The 13,118-nt window shown below is 52.4% G+C and overlaps 2 protein-coding genes and 1 long non-coding RNA gene across 6 annotated transcripts in view; 2 read left to right on the forward strand and 1 right to left on the reverse strand.

Annotated features, from left to right (window-relative positions):
* LOC106989350 (histone H2B type 1-A) overlaps nt 1–13,118 on the forward strand; it is a 340,681-nt gene that overhangs the window by 268,193 nt on the left and 59,370 nt on the right. The window lies entirely within an intron of this gene.
* HFE (homeostatic iron regulator) lies at nt 1,178–9,118 on the forward strand. Of its 3 annotated transcripts, none has more exons than XM_027040105.2 (6): nt 1,178–1,446; nt 4,061–4,324; nt 4,497–4,796; nt 5,639–5,872; nt 5,990–6,103; nt 6,879–9,118. In XM_027040105.2, exons 1-6 carry the CDS (start codon nt 1,362–1,364, stop codon nt 6,917–6,919), a joined length of 1,038 nt encoding a protein of 345 aa, XP_026895906.1. In that variant the 5' UTR covers nt 1,178–1,361; the 3' UTR covers nt 6,920–9,118. The 3 variants fall into 3 exon arrangements, with proteins under 3 accessions (XP_026895906.1, XP_026895905.1, XP_026895907.1); XM_027040104.2 differs by having other exon boundaries at nt 1,183–1,446; nt 5,597–5,872; XM_027040106.2 differs by lacking the exon at nt 1,178–1,446 and adding an exon at nt 1,491–2,092 and having other exon boundaries at nt 5,597–5,872.
* On the reverse strand, nt 3,225–5,956 carry LOC113593859 (uncharacterized). 2 transcript variants are annotated; one of them, XR_008298792.1, is made up of 3 exons: nt 5,322–5,918; nt 3,516–3,624; nt 3,225–3,373 (listed from the first exon to the last, which is right to left on the reverse strand). It is a non-coding gene; the product is annotated as an uncharacterized LOC113593859 (long non-coding RNA). The 2 variants fall into 2 exon arrangements; XR_003414219.2 differs by having other exon boundaries at nt 3,225–3,624; nt 5,322–5,956.

Consider the following 13,118-nt stretch of genomic DNA (forward strand, 5'->3'; position numbering starts at 1 on the left):
GCCCCTCCCCCACTCATGCTGTCTCTGTCTCCCTCAAAATAAATAAACTTTTAAAAAATAATAAATAAATACACAAATACATACACGAATACATAAATAAATACATAAAAGAAGCCAGTCGTGAAGAACCACATATTGTATGCCTCCGTGTGTGCGGAATGTTCAGAACAGGTAAATCTATTGGAAGGAGAGGGTAGATCAGTGAATGCCTGGGGTGGCGTGGGGGGGCATGGAGGGATTTGGGGGTGATGTCTAAAAGGTACAAGGTTTCTTTGCAGAGAGGATGAAAATATGTTCTAAACCTGGGGTAATGGTTACATGGCTTTGTGAAAATACAAAAACCCACTGAATTTTACACCTTAAGTGGATGAATCGTATAGAATGTGAATTAAATCTTGACAATAAACCTGTTGCCAAGAAAAAAAAAAAAGAATATCACCATCACCCCCCAATGTACTCGTCACCAGAATCCAACATTTTCCCAGTTGCATTTCCTGTTCCCCTACAGTCAGGCCCTAACTTCCAAGTTTGATTTTTTTTTTTTTTTCTTAGATGGTGAAACTTTGCATCCATGCTTAAAAAAGCATTGCTTCTTGGATTTATTAGGTATATAAAGGCTTTAGGAAAATCGGATGTATTAAATGTGTTAGTGTGTTTTGAAATATCTAAAGCAATAGTTCCCAAACTTTGGGGGGGTTGGGTGTTGGGGGGGGGGGGGGTGGCCGTTTTAAAATCCTGACGCCCACCAATAATAGGTTCCTGAGGGTAAAAACGGCATCCATAGTTTTAATGATTTTCCAGGTGATTCCAACGTGCCACTAAGTTTGTGAAATTTAGCTTAACTATGGAAATTGTGAAAGACGTTCCAGTGGAGTCTCATCTACTAACCTCATGAGGTCATTAATTCTAATGTAGGAACGAAATGAAAGGGTTACACGACAGTCGTTTTGCCAAGTCGAATAACGAGATGCGCCCACGTTGAGCTGACGATAAAAGTTTTGAAAATGTATCACCGAATTCTTAAATCACTGGCTATGTAAATAGTGCAGATGAGAAATGGAACTACTTAGACCCGAAACTTGTCAAAGTTTCCCGCATCTGCAACATCCCCAGAGGACGGAAAACCGGAGGGACAGCGGGGTCACCGAGACCTTCACGTGGTCCGGGCCGCAAGGGAGTTCAAGTGCCGGAGGCCCGGAAAAGGATCGCGCTGGCCAGGAAGTTTTGCCCGGTGTCCCCGCAGCCTCGGCAGCGGCCCCACGGGGACTCGCCGCCCATGGCCGAGTGGCCGCCGCACGGAGGCGGGTGAGGCGCGGGGACGCGCGCTCCGAGCCCGGGGGACGCGCGGGCGCGGCGCGGAGATGGGCCCGCGAGCGCGGCGCGCGCTGCTCCTGCTGTTCCTGCTGTTCCTGCTGCGGACCGGGGCTGCGCACCGGCGGCCGCCGCGTGAGTCCGGGCGGCGGGGGCGCCAGATCCAAACCCGCTTTGCAGCGCCGCTGGGGTCGCTAAGTGCGGAGGGACGGCTGGGCCGCGAGCGCCGCCTCTCCCGGGAGGGGGCGCCGCCGCCGGGCGCGGGCGGGGTGGTGAGACCCCCTCGTCGGGGACCTGTGACCCCCCCCCCCCGTCCCAGCTCCCCAGGGTGGCGCCCGGAGCCACCCGCTCCCCGCCGCCGACCGTGACGACAAATCTGTGCGTTTCTCACTGAGGCCGAGCTAGGATCCTGGGACTCGGGTCTGGGTGCTCCTGCTCCGCTTTTGGCCCTGTCTTGTCCCCCGGCCGTCCCCAAACAGGAAGTCCTTCTCCCGAGAGACGCCCAGGACTGGGCCGCTGTTTCCGCGCGGGGCTCCGCGGAGGGCTGGAGGCCGCGGCCCGGCGGGGTCCCCACCGCACCCCACCTGGCGAGCCGGGGGCTGGGCTGGCCGCGCCCCCCACCCGCACCCCCCTGCGGCCTCGGGTGGGGGGAGGCCCCGAGCCAGATCCGCCCGGGCCTTAGTGACTCTCGGCGCTTGTGCTTTTCCCTGGAAGAAGAGCCTATCTGTGATTTCCGGGCTTTTGGACTGAGCGGCACGGTTCTCATTTCCAGCCGCTGGAGGTTGGTGATCTGCGGTGTTAACCGTACGGTGTAATTAACTGGCCTTTACTAAAGGACGCCAGCGTGATGTCCCCTAACGTTTAAGTAATGAACTCGCTGTCCTGTGGTCTAGGTTGGACTCTACGGTGCATTGGGGAGGTCGGGGCTATTCTTAGGGTGACTTTAGGGGCGGTTAAACCGGCCCTGGGGTTAAATACCCACCCACCTCCCCCCTCCAGGTTACAAAGAGTTGAGGCAGCGCCTGTCTGGTGGGAAAAGAAGTACCGGCACGGTTTCTAATCTCAGTCGACCGCGACGCTTTACATGCCTTTGCACACAGCCTGGGAGCAACACGGACGGTTCGTCGTCCGTGTATCCACGGTTTATCCATGAGGAGGATGAGGCAGGCCCCGCTCCTGGGTGGTTTTGTTCCATGTTACCCTGGGCTTTTGAGGCAGAACCCGGGTCTCTGTGGCTCTGACTGTTCAAGGTCACGCCCCATCAGAGGCTGAATCATGAATCGGATGTCGAACAGAAATACTCGTGGCTCACAAGTCTAAAGAGGGTACCAAGCGAGTGTTGCCCTGTTCTAGGCCCGCGGGGAGGGCGGGAGCCATCCTTGCCCTCCCCCCCCACCTCCCCCGGATATTTTGCGTTCTAGTGGGGGGATGGTCATGAACAAAAGGACACAGAGCACCAGGGAGTGGTAAGAACGGTGAAGACAGCCAGGGCAGGCCCTCTGGGGCCAGGGGACAGCGGGGACCCGAAGGAAACGAAGGTCATGGCCACTCGGAGCTCTGAGTGGGCCCTGAAAGTTGAATTGGAGCAGGCGTTGGGGCCCGATGCTACTGACACTTTTCTGTCATGGGGACCCTCGCGGGCTTTGTGGGAGGGCTTACAGCATGCCTGTCCTTAACCCACTGGATGTCAGTGGCACTCCTCCCAGTTACGGAGGCCAAACACATCTCCAGACACTGCAACCTGTCTGCTGAGAGACCCTTCCCGGGCTGGGAACCCCGGGGCTGCAGGAGGGGCAGGGACATCGGTGTAGCGGGCACGCAGGGGCCACAGGCCACATGTAGTCTGGAGGCAGGTGCTGAGGGAGGTCTGGGTGTTGGGTGAGAGAAAGAAAACCGTCAACGGCGACTCTGTGATGCAATTATTTTAAAATGTTTATGGGCTCGAGGAGTAAGGCGACAGGTGATGCCATGGCCGCGACGGTGAAGGCAGAAGAAATCCGGAGCCTGGTTTGGGACTTGAGATTCCAGTTGGTCATCCCCGCGGGTGGTGTCCCGTGGGCAGCTGGGCGTAAGAATAAAAATAGGGCACATCTCACCCATTCATCCAGCAAGTCTGTGCTGAGCACCTCTCATGCTGGGCAGGCAGGGGCCCCCAGCACCGAACCCCTCGTTCCAGGACTGAGGAAGCTGTCAGGGAAACTCACCTGCTGGATACAGGGCTTGTGCTTCCTGGGGCTTCTTCCCTATTTGCTTTGCAAGTGTCTTAGTGCTGAAAAGGTGCCCCGGGTGGTTCAGCAGCAGACCTCCCAGCATCTGGTAGCAAACATTTGCTGGTTTCAGTCACAGGGAAGGGCTTCGAGCTGGGAGTAGTGTGGAAAAAACCCACCGGCAAAGTCCTCTGGACTTGGGTCTGATTCAGTCTGAGCATCAACTCCTGGGCTCAGCTGCCCCGGCTAGAGACACTTCGGGATCTTATGGAGTCTGTGGGCTGCAGGGGCGATTGCCTGAATCGTGAGAAGCGGGGCAGAGGCTGGGGGCCGGAAGGAGTGGCAGTCTGTGGGGGGGGGGGGGGCGGGGGGCGGCACAGGGAGAGCAGACAGGCCTGTCGCGGAGGGAGGAGAGGCATCACACGCCACATCTCATGGGGTGGGCCGTGACACAGCAGGGGCTGGGCGTTGATTCAGAGGGGGTAGGGCACCTCCCAGTCCCCCTGGGGGCCCACGGGGCTGTCCTGTCGCCTTTTCTCCAGGGTCCCACTCCCTGAGCTACCTCTTCATGGGCGCCTCAGTGCCAGACCTTGGGCTGCCCCTGTTCGAGGCCTTGGGCTACGTGGACGACCAGCTGTTCGTGTCCTACAATCACGAGAGTCGCAGGGCAGAGCCCCGTGCCCAGTGGCTCGAGGATGGGGCCCCCAGCCAGCTGTGGCTGCAGCTGAGTCAGAGCCTGAAAGGGTGGGATCACATGTTCATCGTGGACTTCTGGACCATCATGGACAACCACAACCACAGCAAGGGTACGCGGACGGGGCCCTCACTTTCCGGGGGTGGGCGGAGTGTTTCTGTCCCTCAGAGATGCATCTGGGGGCCAGAGCAGGGAGTGTGGGGTCCTGGGGGGAGGAGGGGGCGTGTGTGAGGTCGTTCGGTCCCTCGGGACGGTGAGAGAGGGACTTACTCCTGTGGTTTCAGTAACAAAGCTCGGGGTGTCGTCAGAGTCCCACACGCTGCAAGTGATCCTGGGCTGTGAGGTGCGAGAGGACAACAGCACCAGGGGCTTCTGGAACTACGGCTACGACGGGCAGAACTACCTTGAATTCCGCCCTGAGACGCTGGACTGGAGGGCTGCAGAGCCCAGGGCCTGGGCCACCAAGCTGGAGTGGGAAGTGAGCGCGATTCGGGCCAAACAGAACAGGGCCTACCTGGAGAGGGACTGTCCCATGCAGCTGCAGAGTTTGCTGGCGCTGGGGACAGGGGTTCTGGACCGGCAAGGTATGGCGGGAGCACCCCCCCCCCCACTCATGCCCGAGGGGAACGCGGGGCGAGGTCCGGGGCTCGGGCCTCAGAGGTGGCCAGGGTCCTGTGACTCTCCGGGAAGGACCCGAGGTCCGAGGTCTCCCCCTTAGAACCAAGGTGTCTGACGGCCAAGGGTCACGGCTTGCGTTTTTCCCTCCGTGCACGCGGCCGGAGAAGCAGTATCTGTGACCTTGTGATGTAACCAAGAACCCTGTGTATATTTACACCTTTCAGGAACTCAGCGATGTCAATTGTCTCATGAATGCCAGGTCACGAGAGTACCCACCGGCGGTGGGGGGCACCAATCAGAGAAACAGGATCCTTTGGAGGTTAAAGGTTACCGTCACAGATCTGGTCACAGAGCCCCAGAACCTAGAGATAGTCCCTGAAGCCTGGCTATCTTCCAGGCCCTTCTTACAAGATTTCTTGTTGGGTTGGGCGAGGTAAATTGCCAGGAGTGGTTGTTCAACCCTCTCTGAGCCACACCCAGGGTGATTTTACCTGGTTCCGTGTAACACGCAGAAGATCCGAGCTGCAGGCGTGCACGCTCGTGTGCGGGCCAGGCGGACAGACTCGGCTGCCGTCCCCATAGCGCCACGTCAGGGCCGAGCCCCGCGGCGAGCTCTAGGACACAGAATGGCGTCTCTCCGGCAGCCCGCCCCGTCTGAATAGGGCGTCTTGTCCCTCTAACCTGTAGAGGAGGGAAGTGAAAGCTCCAGTCTTCCTGGCAAGGGTGGAAAGATCCCCTCTCCAGATCCTTCCTCCTTCCTGTCCAGTGCCTCCCTTGCTGAAGGTGACTCATCATGTGGCCTCTGCAGTGACCACTCTACGGTGTCAGGCTCTGAACTTCTACCCCCAGAACATCACCATGAGGTGGCTGAAGGACAGGCGGCCACTGGAGGCCAAGGACGTTGAGCCTCAGGACGTGCTGCCCAACGGGGACGGGACCTACCAGGGCTGGTTGGCCGTGGCCGTGCCTCCCGGGGAAGAGCACAGATACACCTGCCTGGTGGAGCACCCGGGGCTAAACCAGCCCCTCGCTGCCACGTGGGGTACGGACGAGAGGGGCAGGCCGAGGGGCTCTGTCGTGGGTGGAACCCGAGCGCTAGCCCGCGGGGAGGGGGGTGTGCGGCGACCCTCACAGCTCCCTCTCGCCTTTGCTTTTTCAGAGCCATCGGTGCCCAGCACCCTGGTCATTGGAGCCATCAGTGGGATCGCTGTTTGTGTCATCCTCTTTGTTATTGGAGTTCTGTTCCGAATCTTCAGGAAAAGGCAGGCTTCGAGTGAGTAGGAAGAAGGAGGACGTCTCTTAGCACCTCGGACCCCAGGACACACGAATTCTGTAGGAAGCGGGGCTTTGGGAGGGCAAAGCGGATCTGGCACCCACGAGAAGCCTGTTCCTTTTTTCCTTTGGGAGCACTGGTGCCTCCTTGGGAGCGGAAATGCGTGGTTTTCCCCAGAATGGAAGGTGCAAATTCCACAAACTTCTTTTGAGCACCGGCTGTTTTGCAAGGTGCTGTTTAAGGTAGTGCAGGGGCTCTGGAGCTGAGGTGGTCACCTTGGTCATTCGGAGAACGAGGAAGGTGGGGGGGGGGGGGTTCTGCACAGGTGGAGCAGCCACGCAGCCACCCCCCCCAAGCAGGAGGCCTCGTGGGAGGTGAGAAATCATCGCCTCATCCCGGCCATCACCACATGTGCCTTCCTAGCTCCTAAGGGAGCATCTGCGGGGGGGGGGGGGGGGGGAAGAGGGGCAGACAGACGGCAGCCGCAGAGCCCTGGGGGCCTTGAGAATGTTCTACAAGGAGACCCCCGGGGAAGTCAGTGCAGGGACAGTAGGGGGTCCGCGATCTCACAGTTTGGAGGAGTGTCAGGTGAGAGGGAAAGCAAAGGAGGACACGGGCTAGAAAGCTGGTAAGCAACTCCCAGTGAGAGCTGATGGTGTGTGAACCCCCGGGGGGCTCTTCCGGCAGGGAGTGGTCCCCGTTGAGGTGACTGGATGAGGGAGGTGAGGGCCAGGGAGGTGACAGCACGCCCCTCTCCTGTCTCTCCTCTCTACAGGAGGAGCCATGGGGGACTACGTGTTGGCTGAATGTGAGTGACAGGCAGCCTGGGACCTCTCGTGGGAGGAGACGTAGAGACTGAAAGAGAGGGCGCCCTGGGGCCTTCTTTGCTTCCAGGACTGAGTCTGACCTAACAAGTAGGAAGCCACTGAGGAACTCTCTGCTTGCGGCCTTCCCCGTTCATTCTCGAAAAGCTTCTCTCATTTAGGTTTTTGAGTTCCTGCGCCTCTCCGGAACCGGCTCTCAGGAATCTCCAGCCGCCTCTAGGGTCTGCCTTATTTTCTGCACCACTTCGGACTCCATGTACCTATGGCCTCTCCTCTCCCACCTCTGGAATAGGGCTCCTAAAATTTTGGGGGGCTCACAGTTCCTTTCAACATCTGAGAAAAACCGTGAACTTTCCCCTTGGGACATGGGAGTCTCATACCCTTACCAGAATTTTGCGCACACATCCCGGCATTTTCTAGACCCATCCAAGTTTCCTTTTGACCCCCCGCCCTCTCTGTTATCCAGCAATTCACCTGTCACCAAGCCCTGTGGTCTGTTCCACCAGAGGTTGAAGTGGGTCATTGTACAGCCGTGAAGGCCGTGCACTGCACAACCCAAGGAGGCCCATTTCCCAGAAGGGCTGTCAGGCGTGGATGTTTGTGTCCTGTGATAGTTTTCCAGAAAGTGGGTGGGAAGTGTCTTGACGAGGGGCATCTTTTTTCTAATTGGCAAAAAAGTGTCATATAGGTTTCTGTATAGGAATGATTTACGTGAAGGCGTCTACGATGCCTCTGGGATATGCCAGAGTTGAAGGAACACGGTAATTTCCCACTTGGTCTCAGATGCTATGAAGTGATAATGAAAATGAAAATAAGGATGAGGAGGAGGAGGAAGAGGATAACGTGGGGGATTTACTTGCTGCCAGACTGAGTTCTGAGACCTACTGACGCGCGTTATCTCATACAATTCTTACAATAATTGTTTCATGTTAGTACTATTATCCTCATATTTTTTTAGATGAAGTAAATGTATCCCCGGGCTGCCAGGGAGAGAGGCAGGTTTCAGCCTCTGTCGGATTCTGATCCCTGTCCCGCACCAGTGCATTCAGGCGGTTTAGACGGCGCCCAGGAAATGGAGAAGGGGGGGGGGGGGGGAACGGCTCTTCCTGTCTGTCTCGGTGTCTTTACTCTCAGTGAGCTGGATGGAAATGAAGGGGAAACAGCAGAAAATCATCTCAACCACGTTTCCTTTCAAAGTCTCTGGGGAAAGCACTCCACCCCCCCCACCTGCTCTGTCTGGCATTGCTCCCGGGCCCCCAGGTCAGGGCTGTCATTGCTGGTGTCAGCCTGTTGCCGTGTTGGACCTCACGGTGTTTGCCCTCTGCTGGGGCCACCAGAGTCACAACGCCGGTGGCATTTCCCCCCCAAGAACCGGAGCAACGCTTGTCATATGAAGGATGGCAAAAATGGGGGGCCCGGTGGGTTAAGCGTCTGACTCTTGGTTTCGGCTCAGGTCATGATCTCGTGGTTTGGGAGTTCAAGCCCCGCGTCGGACCCGGGGCTGACAGCGCGGAGCCTGCTTGGGATTCTCTCTCTTCCCCTCTCCCTGCCCCCCACCCTTGCGCGCTGTCTTTCTCAAAATACATAAACATTAAAAAAAAAATTGTTTTGAAGATGTTAAAACGGAAACCACCAAGCAACCTGGAGGTACCCTGGCATCTTCCTCCTCCCCAACTGTGCACGTTAAAAAAGAAACTGACCTGGGGCGCCCGGGGGGCTCAGTCGGTTAAGCGGCCGACTTGGGCTCAGGTCATGATCTCCTGGTCCGGTCCGTGAGTTTGAGCCCCGCAGCAGGCTCTGTGCTGACAGCTCAGAGCCTGGAGCCTGTTTCAGATTGTGACTCCCTCTCTCCCTGACGCTCCCCCACTCGTGCTCTGTCTCTCTCTGTCTCAAAAATAAATAAACGTCAAAAAAAAAAAAATTTAAAGACCAAATAAAGCTCGACAGTGTGGTAGGTATTGAATTTGGGCAAAGAGATCTCGATTTTTTTTTAACTTTTCTTTTTTTCTGGTTACGAAAATTAAGTAGATAAAAAGCACGCATAATCTGTGCTCACTGTAGAAAAGGTGACACTGTCATTCCACTGGCGAGTGGTAAACCCAATTAACGACCTGTGTACTTCCTCTCAGTGTTGCTATATTAAAACATATAAAAGTAACAAATGCATTTTAATAAACATACGTGAATTGCATGGTGTGCTGCCTGATTTTTCTGACGTGCTTATCCATCTTATGGATTCATCAACTTAATCATTTGTGGGACATTGATGCTGCTTTCAATGTTTTTGCACTTTTTAATGCAAAATTTTCTGACAAATTCTTTCTCTGTGGATACCCTTCCGTACTCAGAACAGACCGCCCAAAAGCTTCCCGTGCTTTTCTAGCCCATGCAGGATATGTTACAATTAATGAGGCAATGGCTTGTTTTATACTGGTTTTATTTCACACAGGCTGGGATTACAAGGAACACCCTAGCCTTCACAGTGGCCCGTGTTGCGGACCATTGGCGACTGGTCTGTTACTTTTCTTGTTATAATGGAAGTTATAAACCTCCGATTCCTCTCCGTGTGTCTTAGCTTAATGTTTCTGCCCTTGTTCATCAAGTCGTAAGGTCGACTACATTTGAAAAATCAGGATTAACATTTTACATTCTGAATCTTGTAGATCACCTCTGGCAAAACCGCCTCCAAAGCGCGGTAGTGTGGAGAAGGGTGCCACCTGGTGGCTATGATCAAAAGTGTCACGGTGGTCATGTGACCGTTGAGAGCTGGGGCCGGGATTTGGGCGCAGGGCCCAGGACCCATGGAGAAGAGGTGGGCGCTTGACCCCGTGTGTGGAGAAGAGCCCCTGAAAATTTGAGGAAATAAACTAGTCACGAGGTGTTTGCCCACAGGGCACCGTTGAGCTACCTGAACTGGGAACAGAACAGAAAAGGATCTTTGGTAATCTCTCAAGGCAACCTACCGGAGCTGGTTAAGACCTGCTGGGAGGTCAAGGGCAAAAACTCTCGCTGTGTTTTAATAACATAGTCTTAGGGTGCTGGGAATACTTGATGCACTACAGGGCATTCTTCATGTACACACGGATACACGTTTAAAAACATAACAGCTCTAAAATGCTGGAAAAGTCTTACAAGTTAACATTTTAAAGCTATATATTTTTTCTAACCACCCTCTAGTAAGGACTAGAACCCAAGAATGCATGACTTTAAACATTTAAGATTTTCACATCTATGGACAGATATTTCGAGGTTTTGATTTCCCTCTGTAGACGTTGGGTCATCATTGTTTTCATTTGTCTTTTGGAACCAGTGTTAACAGGCAGAATGTCAATTCAATATTAGTTTTGGGGGGTGACAATTTCGTTGCAAAGCCTCCTTGGCTTGACATCCTGTAGGTGTATATTGCTTGGCTTGGGTGCATCCTGGTATTTCTTGCATTCTCTTTCTGGGTGATTCTTTCCAGTGTTCACTTGTGCGTGAGAGACACATACGGTGTCTTTTAAGCAGAACTTTTTTTTCTCTCAGCTAATAATTATTACATACTAACCAGACGTCAGGTCTTGTTCTGCATACTAATGTTTCTGAAGAAGCCGGTGAGGTAGGAATGACTATTTCATTACCCTTATTTTGCTGTATGGAAACCAAGGCACAGAGAGGTTAAATAACTTGCTAAAGGTTACACAGCTAGAAAATTATTGGGCTGGATTTTTACCGTAGCTAGTCTGGCTCAGAGTCAAGCTCATAACCTCTACACAGTACCTGTTTGTGAGTCAAGAGAACATGTGGTGGGTCATCGTTCCCAACTTTGTGAGGTGCTCCTGATGGTAACAACCTCTGATGTTTCCTGCAGTGAGGACGGAATCTGTTTTAATATTTCAGATTTTGCCATATCCCTGTAATTGTTTCATAAATATTTGGACATATTTTCTTGGGGTGTATTTTTTAACTTAAGGACTTTTTTTCTGTCAATAAACAAATTTCTAACTAATGAATTCACGTTTCTGTTTATTCTCTTTAGCATTAAGGGAGAAATTTGGGGATGAGTAGCCTTAAAACACCTATGAACTATTTTTGTCACCAGATTTGGGTAGAAAGTATTGTTAGTGGGGGTTTTTTGCTTGTTTTATTTTTTGAAAGTATGGCTATTTTTTAAACATGAAAGTCTAGCTTTTGATCCAAAGATTCTACAAAAGAATTTTGGAGCCTTCTGTGTACTCCTGGTGGGGCGAGGTGGGGTGAGGTGGGGGTGGGTTGGGTAAGTACCAATATTTGTATAAACCCCAGTCTCATCAGTTAACCTTACTCCATGGGGTTGATTAAATGTCCTGAATTTACAATGTCATTTTCATAAAACAGTCAATAACCAACCAACTTTGATATTGCCAAAGGAGCTTGACAATGTGTGCAGGAGAAAGCATCTGGTTTTGTTGTTTTTTTAATGTTTATTTATTTTTGAGACAGAGAGAGACAGAGCATGAACGGGGGAGGGGCAGAGAGAGAGGGAGACACAGAATCTGAAGCAGGTTCCAGGCTCCGAGCTGTCAGCACAGAGCCTGACGCGGGTCTTGAATTCACGGACCATGAGATCAGGACCTGAGAAGTCAGAAGCTTAACCGACTGAGCCCCCCAGGCGCCCCTAAAGTGTCTGTTTTAAATACGAATGTAACAGCTAATGGTCTTTCCTTTGTGGATGTTTGGAATCGCAGTTTCACCATTAAAACAAATGCAAAATACTTTCTTGGTGCTTTGCGTGTGTGGCGGGGGGGGGGGGGGGGGGGGGGGGGGGGGGGGTGTGGGTGGGTGTGTGTGTGTGATTAAGAGCGTATTCAAGGGAATTTGGAAAATCAAATTCAATTACAGACATTTATAAAAACTTCGAAACAAATAAATGTATCGGAAAGGATAACGTTAGAAATTCTCTGTCCAAAGAACTTTTTTTCTTGGTAGGTCAAAATAAATTAAGAACGTTTATAGGAGCAAGCCCACCCAAGGACAGCAGGCCAAGGAAGTGCAAGGGACAAAAACTTTCAGTAAAACGTTTGGACTGAAAGGAGAAAGAAAGAACACTTTTCTAGAAGAGGAAGGAGAGAGATACAGTGTAAGTTACGGGCCACAGGTAAGCCAGTGGGAGAGACATTTAGAGGAAGTGAATAAGACAGTGGATATTCATACCAGAGAAAAGGTTAGGTGGCTAGGAAAGAGAAATTCATTGACGCTTTAGAATGCAGTGAGATCCCTCAGCCAGTGGCGAGAACAGCTCTCTGCTCCAGACCAGGAGGGATGTCCCCAAATGCCTGGAGACAGCTAATGTTAGAAAGCCCGGGCACACTAGGTTGGGCGGGGCTGCACTTACACGTTTCCTCAACTGTAATATGGTGAAAAGTATTCCTATCCTAGGATTTCTTCTTCCTGAAGTACAACCATACAAAGTGATGGTAGTTCTGGTATTCTCAACCTTGGGCGAGTATCAGAATTGTTTGTTGACTGTAAAATATATCTTGATATAGAATATATATTATTACACCATTTCTCAACTCTGATACTCTGAGTCTGCTGCAGAGAGTGGTTGTGGGCATTTCATATTTTTATAAGACCTTTGATGAACCTCATAGTTTTATTTGTTCAAATGTGTGATGAGACCTATTAGCCACAACTCGTTTGCAGGGTTTTTTACCTGAAGAGCTTAGCTCCCATGTTGAAGGAATGGGGTTCCATGAAATCAGGTTCTCTCTGAGGATGAGCGGGAGGTGAAAAGAAAGCCAGCCACACAGGTTCCAGAGCGAGCCACTCCCTCCCAGGCCACACGACCAAGACCTGTACTCTTCTGAGAGTGGAAGGATCCATGTTTAATATATATCTTTATGTGCATGTTTTAAATTTTTCTGTCCTAACATTCATGACTTCTGAGTCAGTGTCAGTGAGAAAAATTTATAAATGAAGAAATTAGGAGAAGGGAATAGAAAACAGGAAGAAGACGTCAAAATAAAAGTGACGTTTTATTAATGACAGAGTGGGCAAAATAAAATTGGGAGAAAGCTGACCTAGACTTCTGGTTTAAATCTGGGCCCTGTGGTGCCTGGGTGGCTCAATCAGTTGAGCAGCGCCTTGGCGATCTCAACTCAGGTCAAGATCTCAAGGTTGTGAGTTCAAGCCCTGCCTTGGGCTCCATGCTGTGTTTGTAGCCTACTTAA

The sequence above is a fragment of the Acinonyx jubatus genome, chromosome B2 (assembly GCF_027475565.1).
Source record: "Acinonyx jubatus isolate Ajub_Pintada_27869175 chromosome B2, VMU_Ajub_asm_v1.0, whole genome shotgun sequence".
Taxonomy (NCBI): Eukaryota; Metazoa; Chordata; class Mammalia; order Carnivora; family Felidae; genus Acinonyx; species Acinonyx jubatus.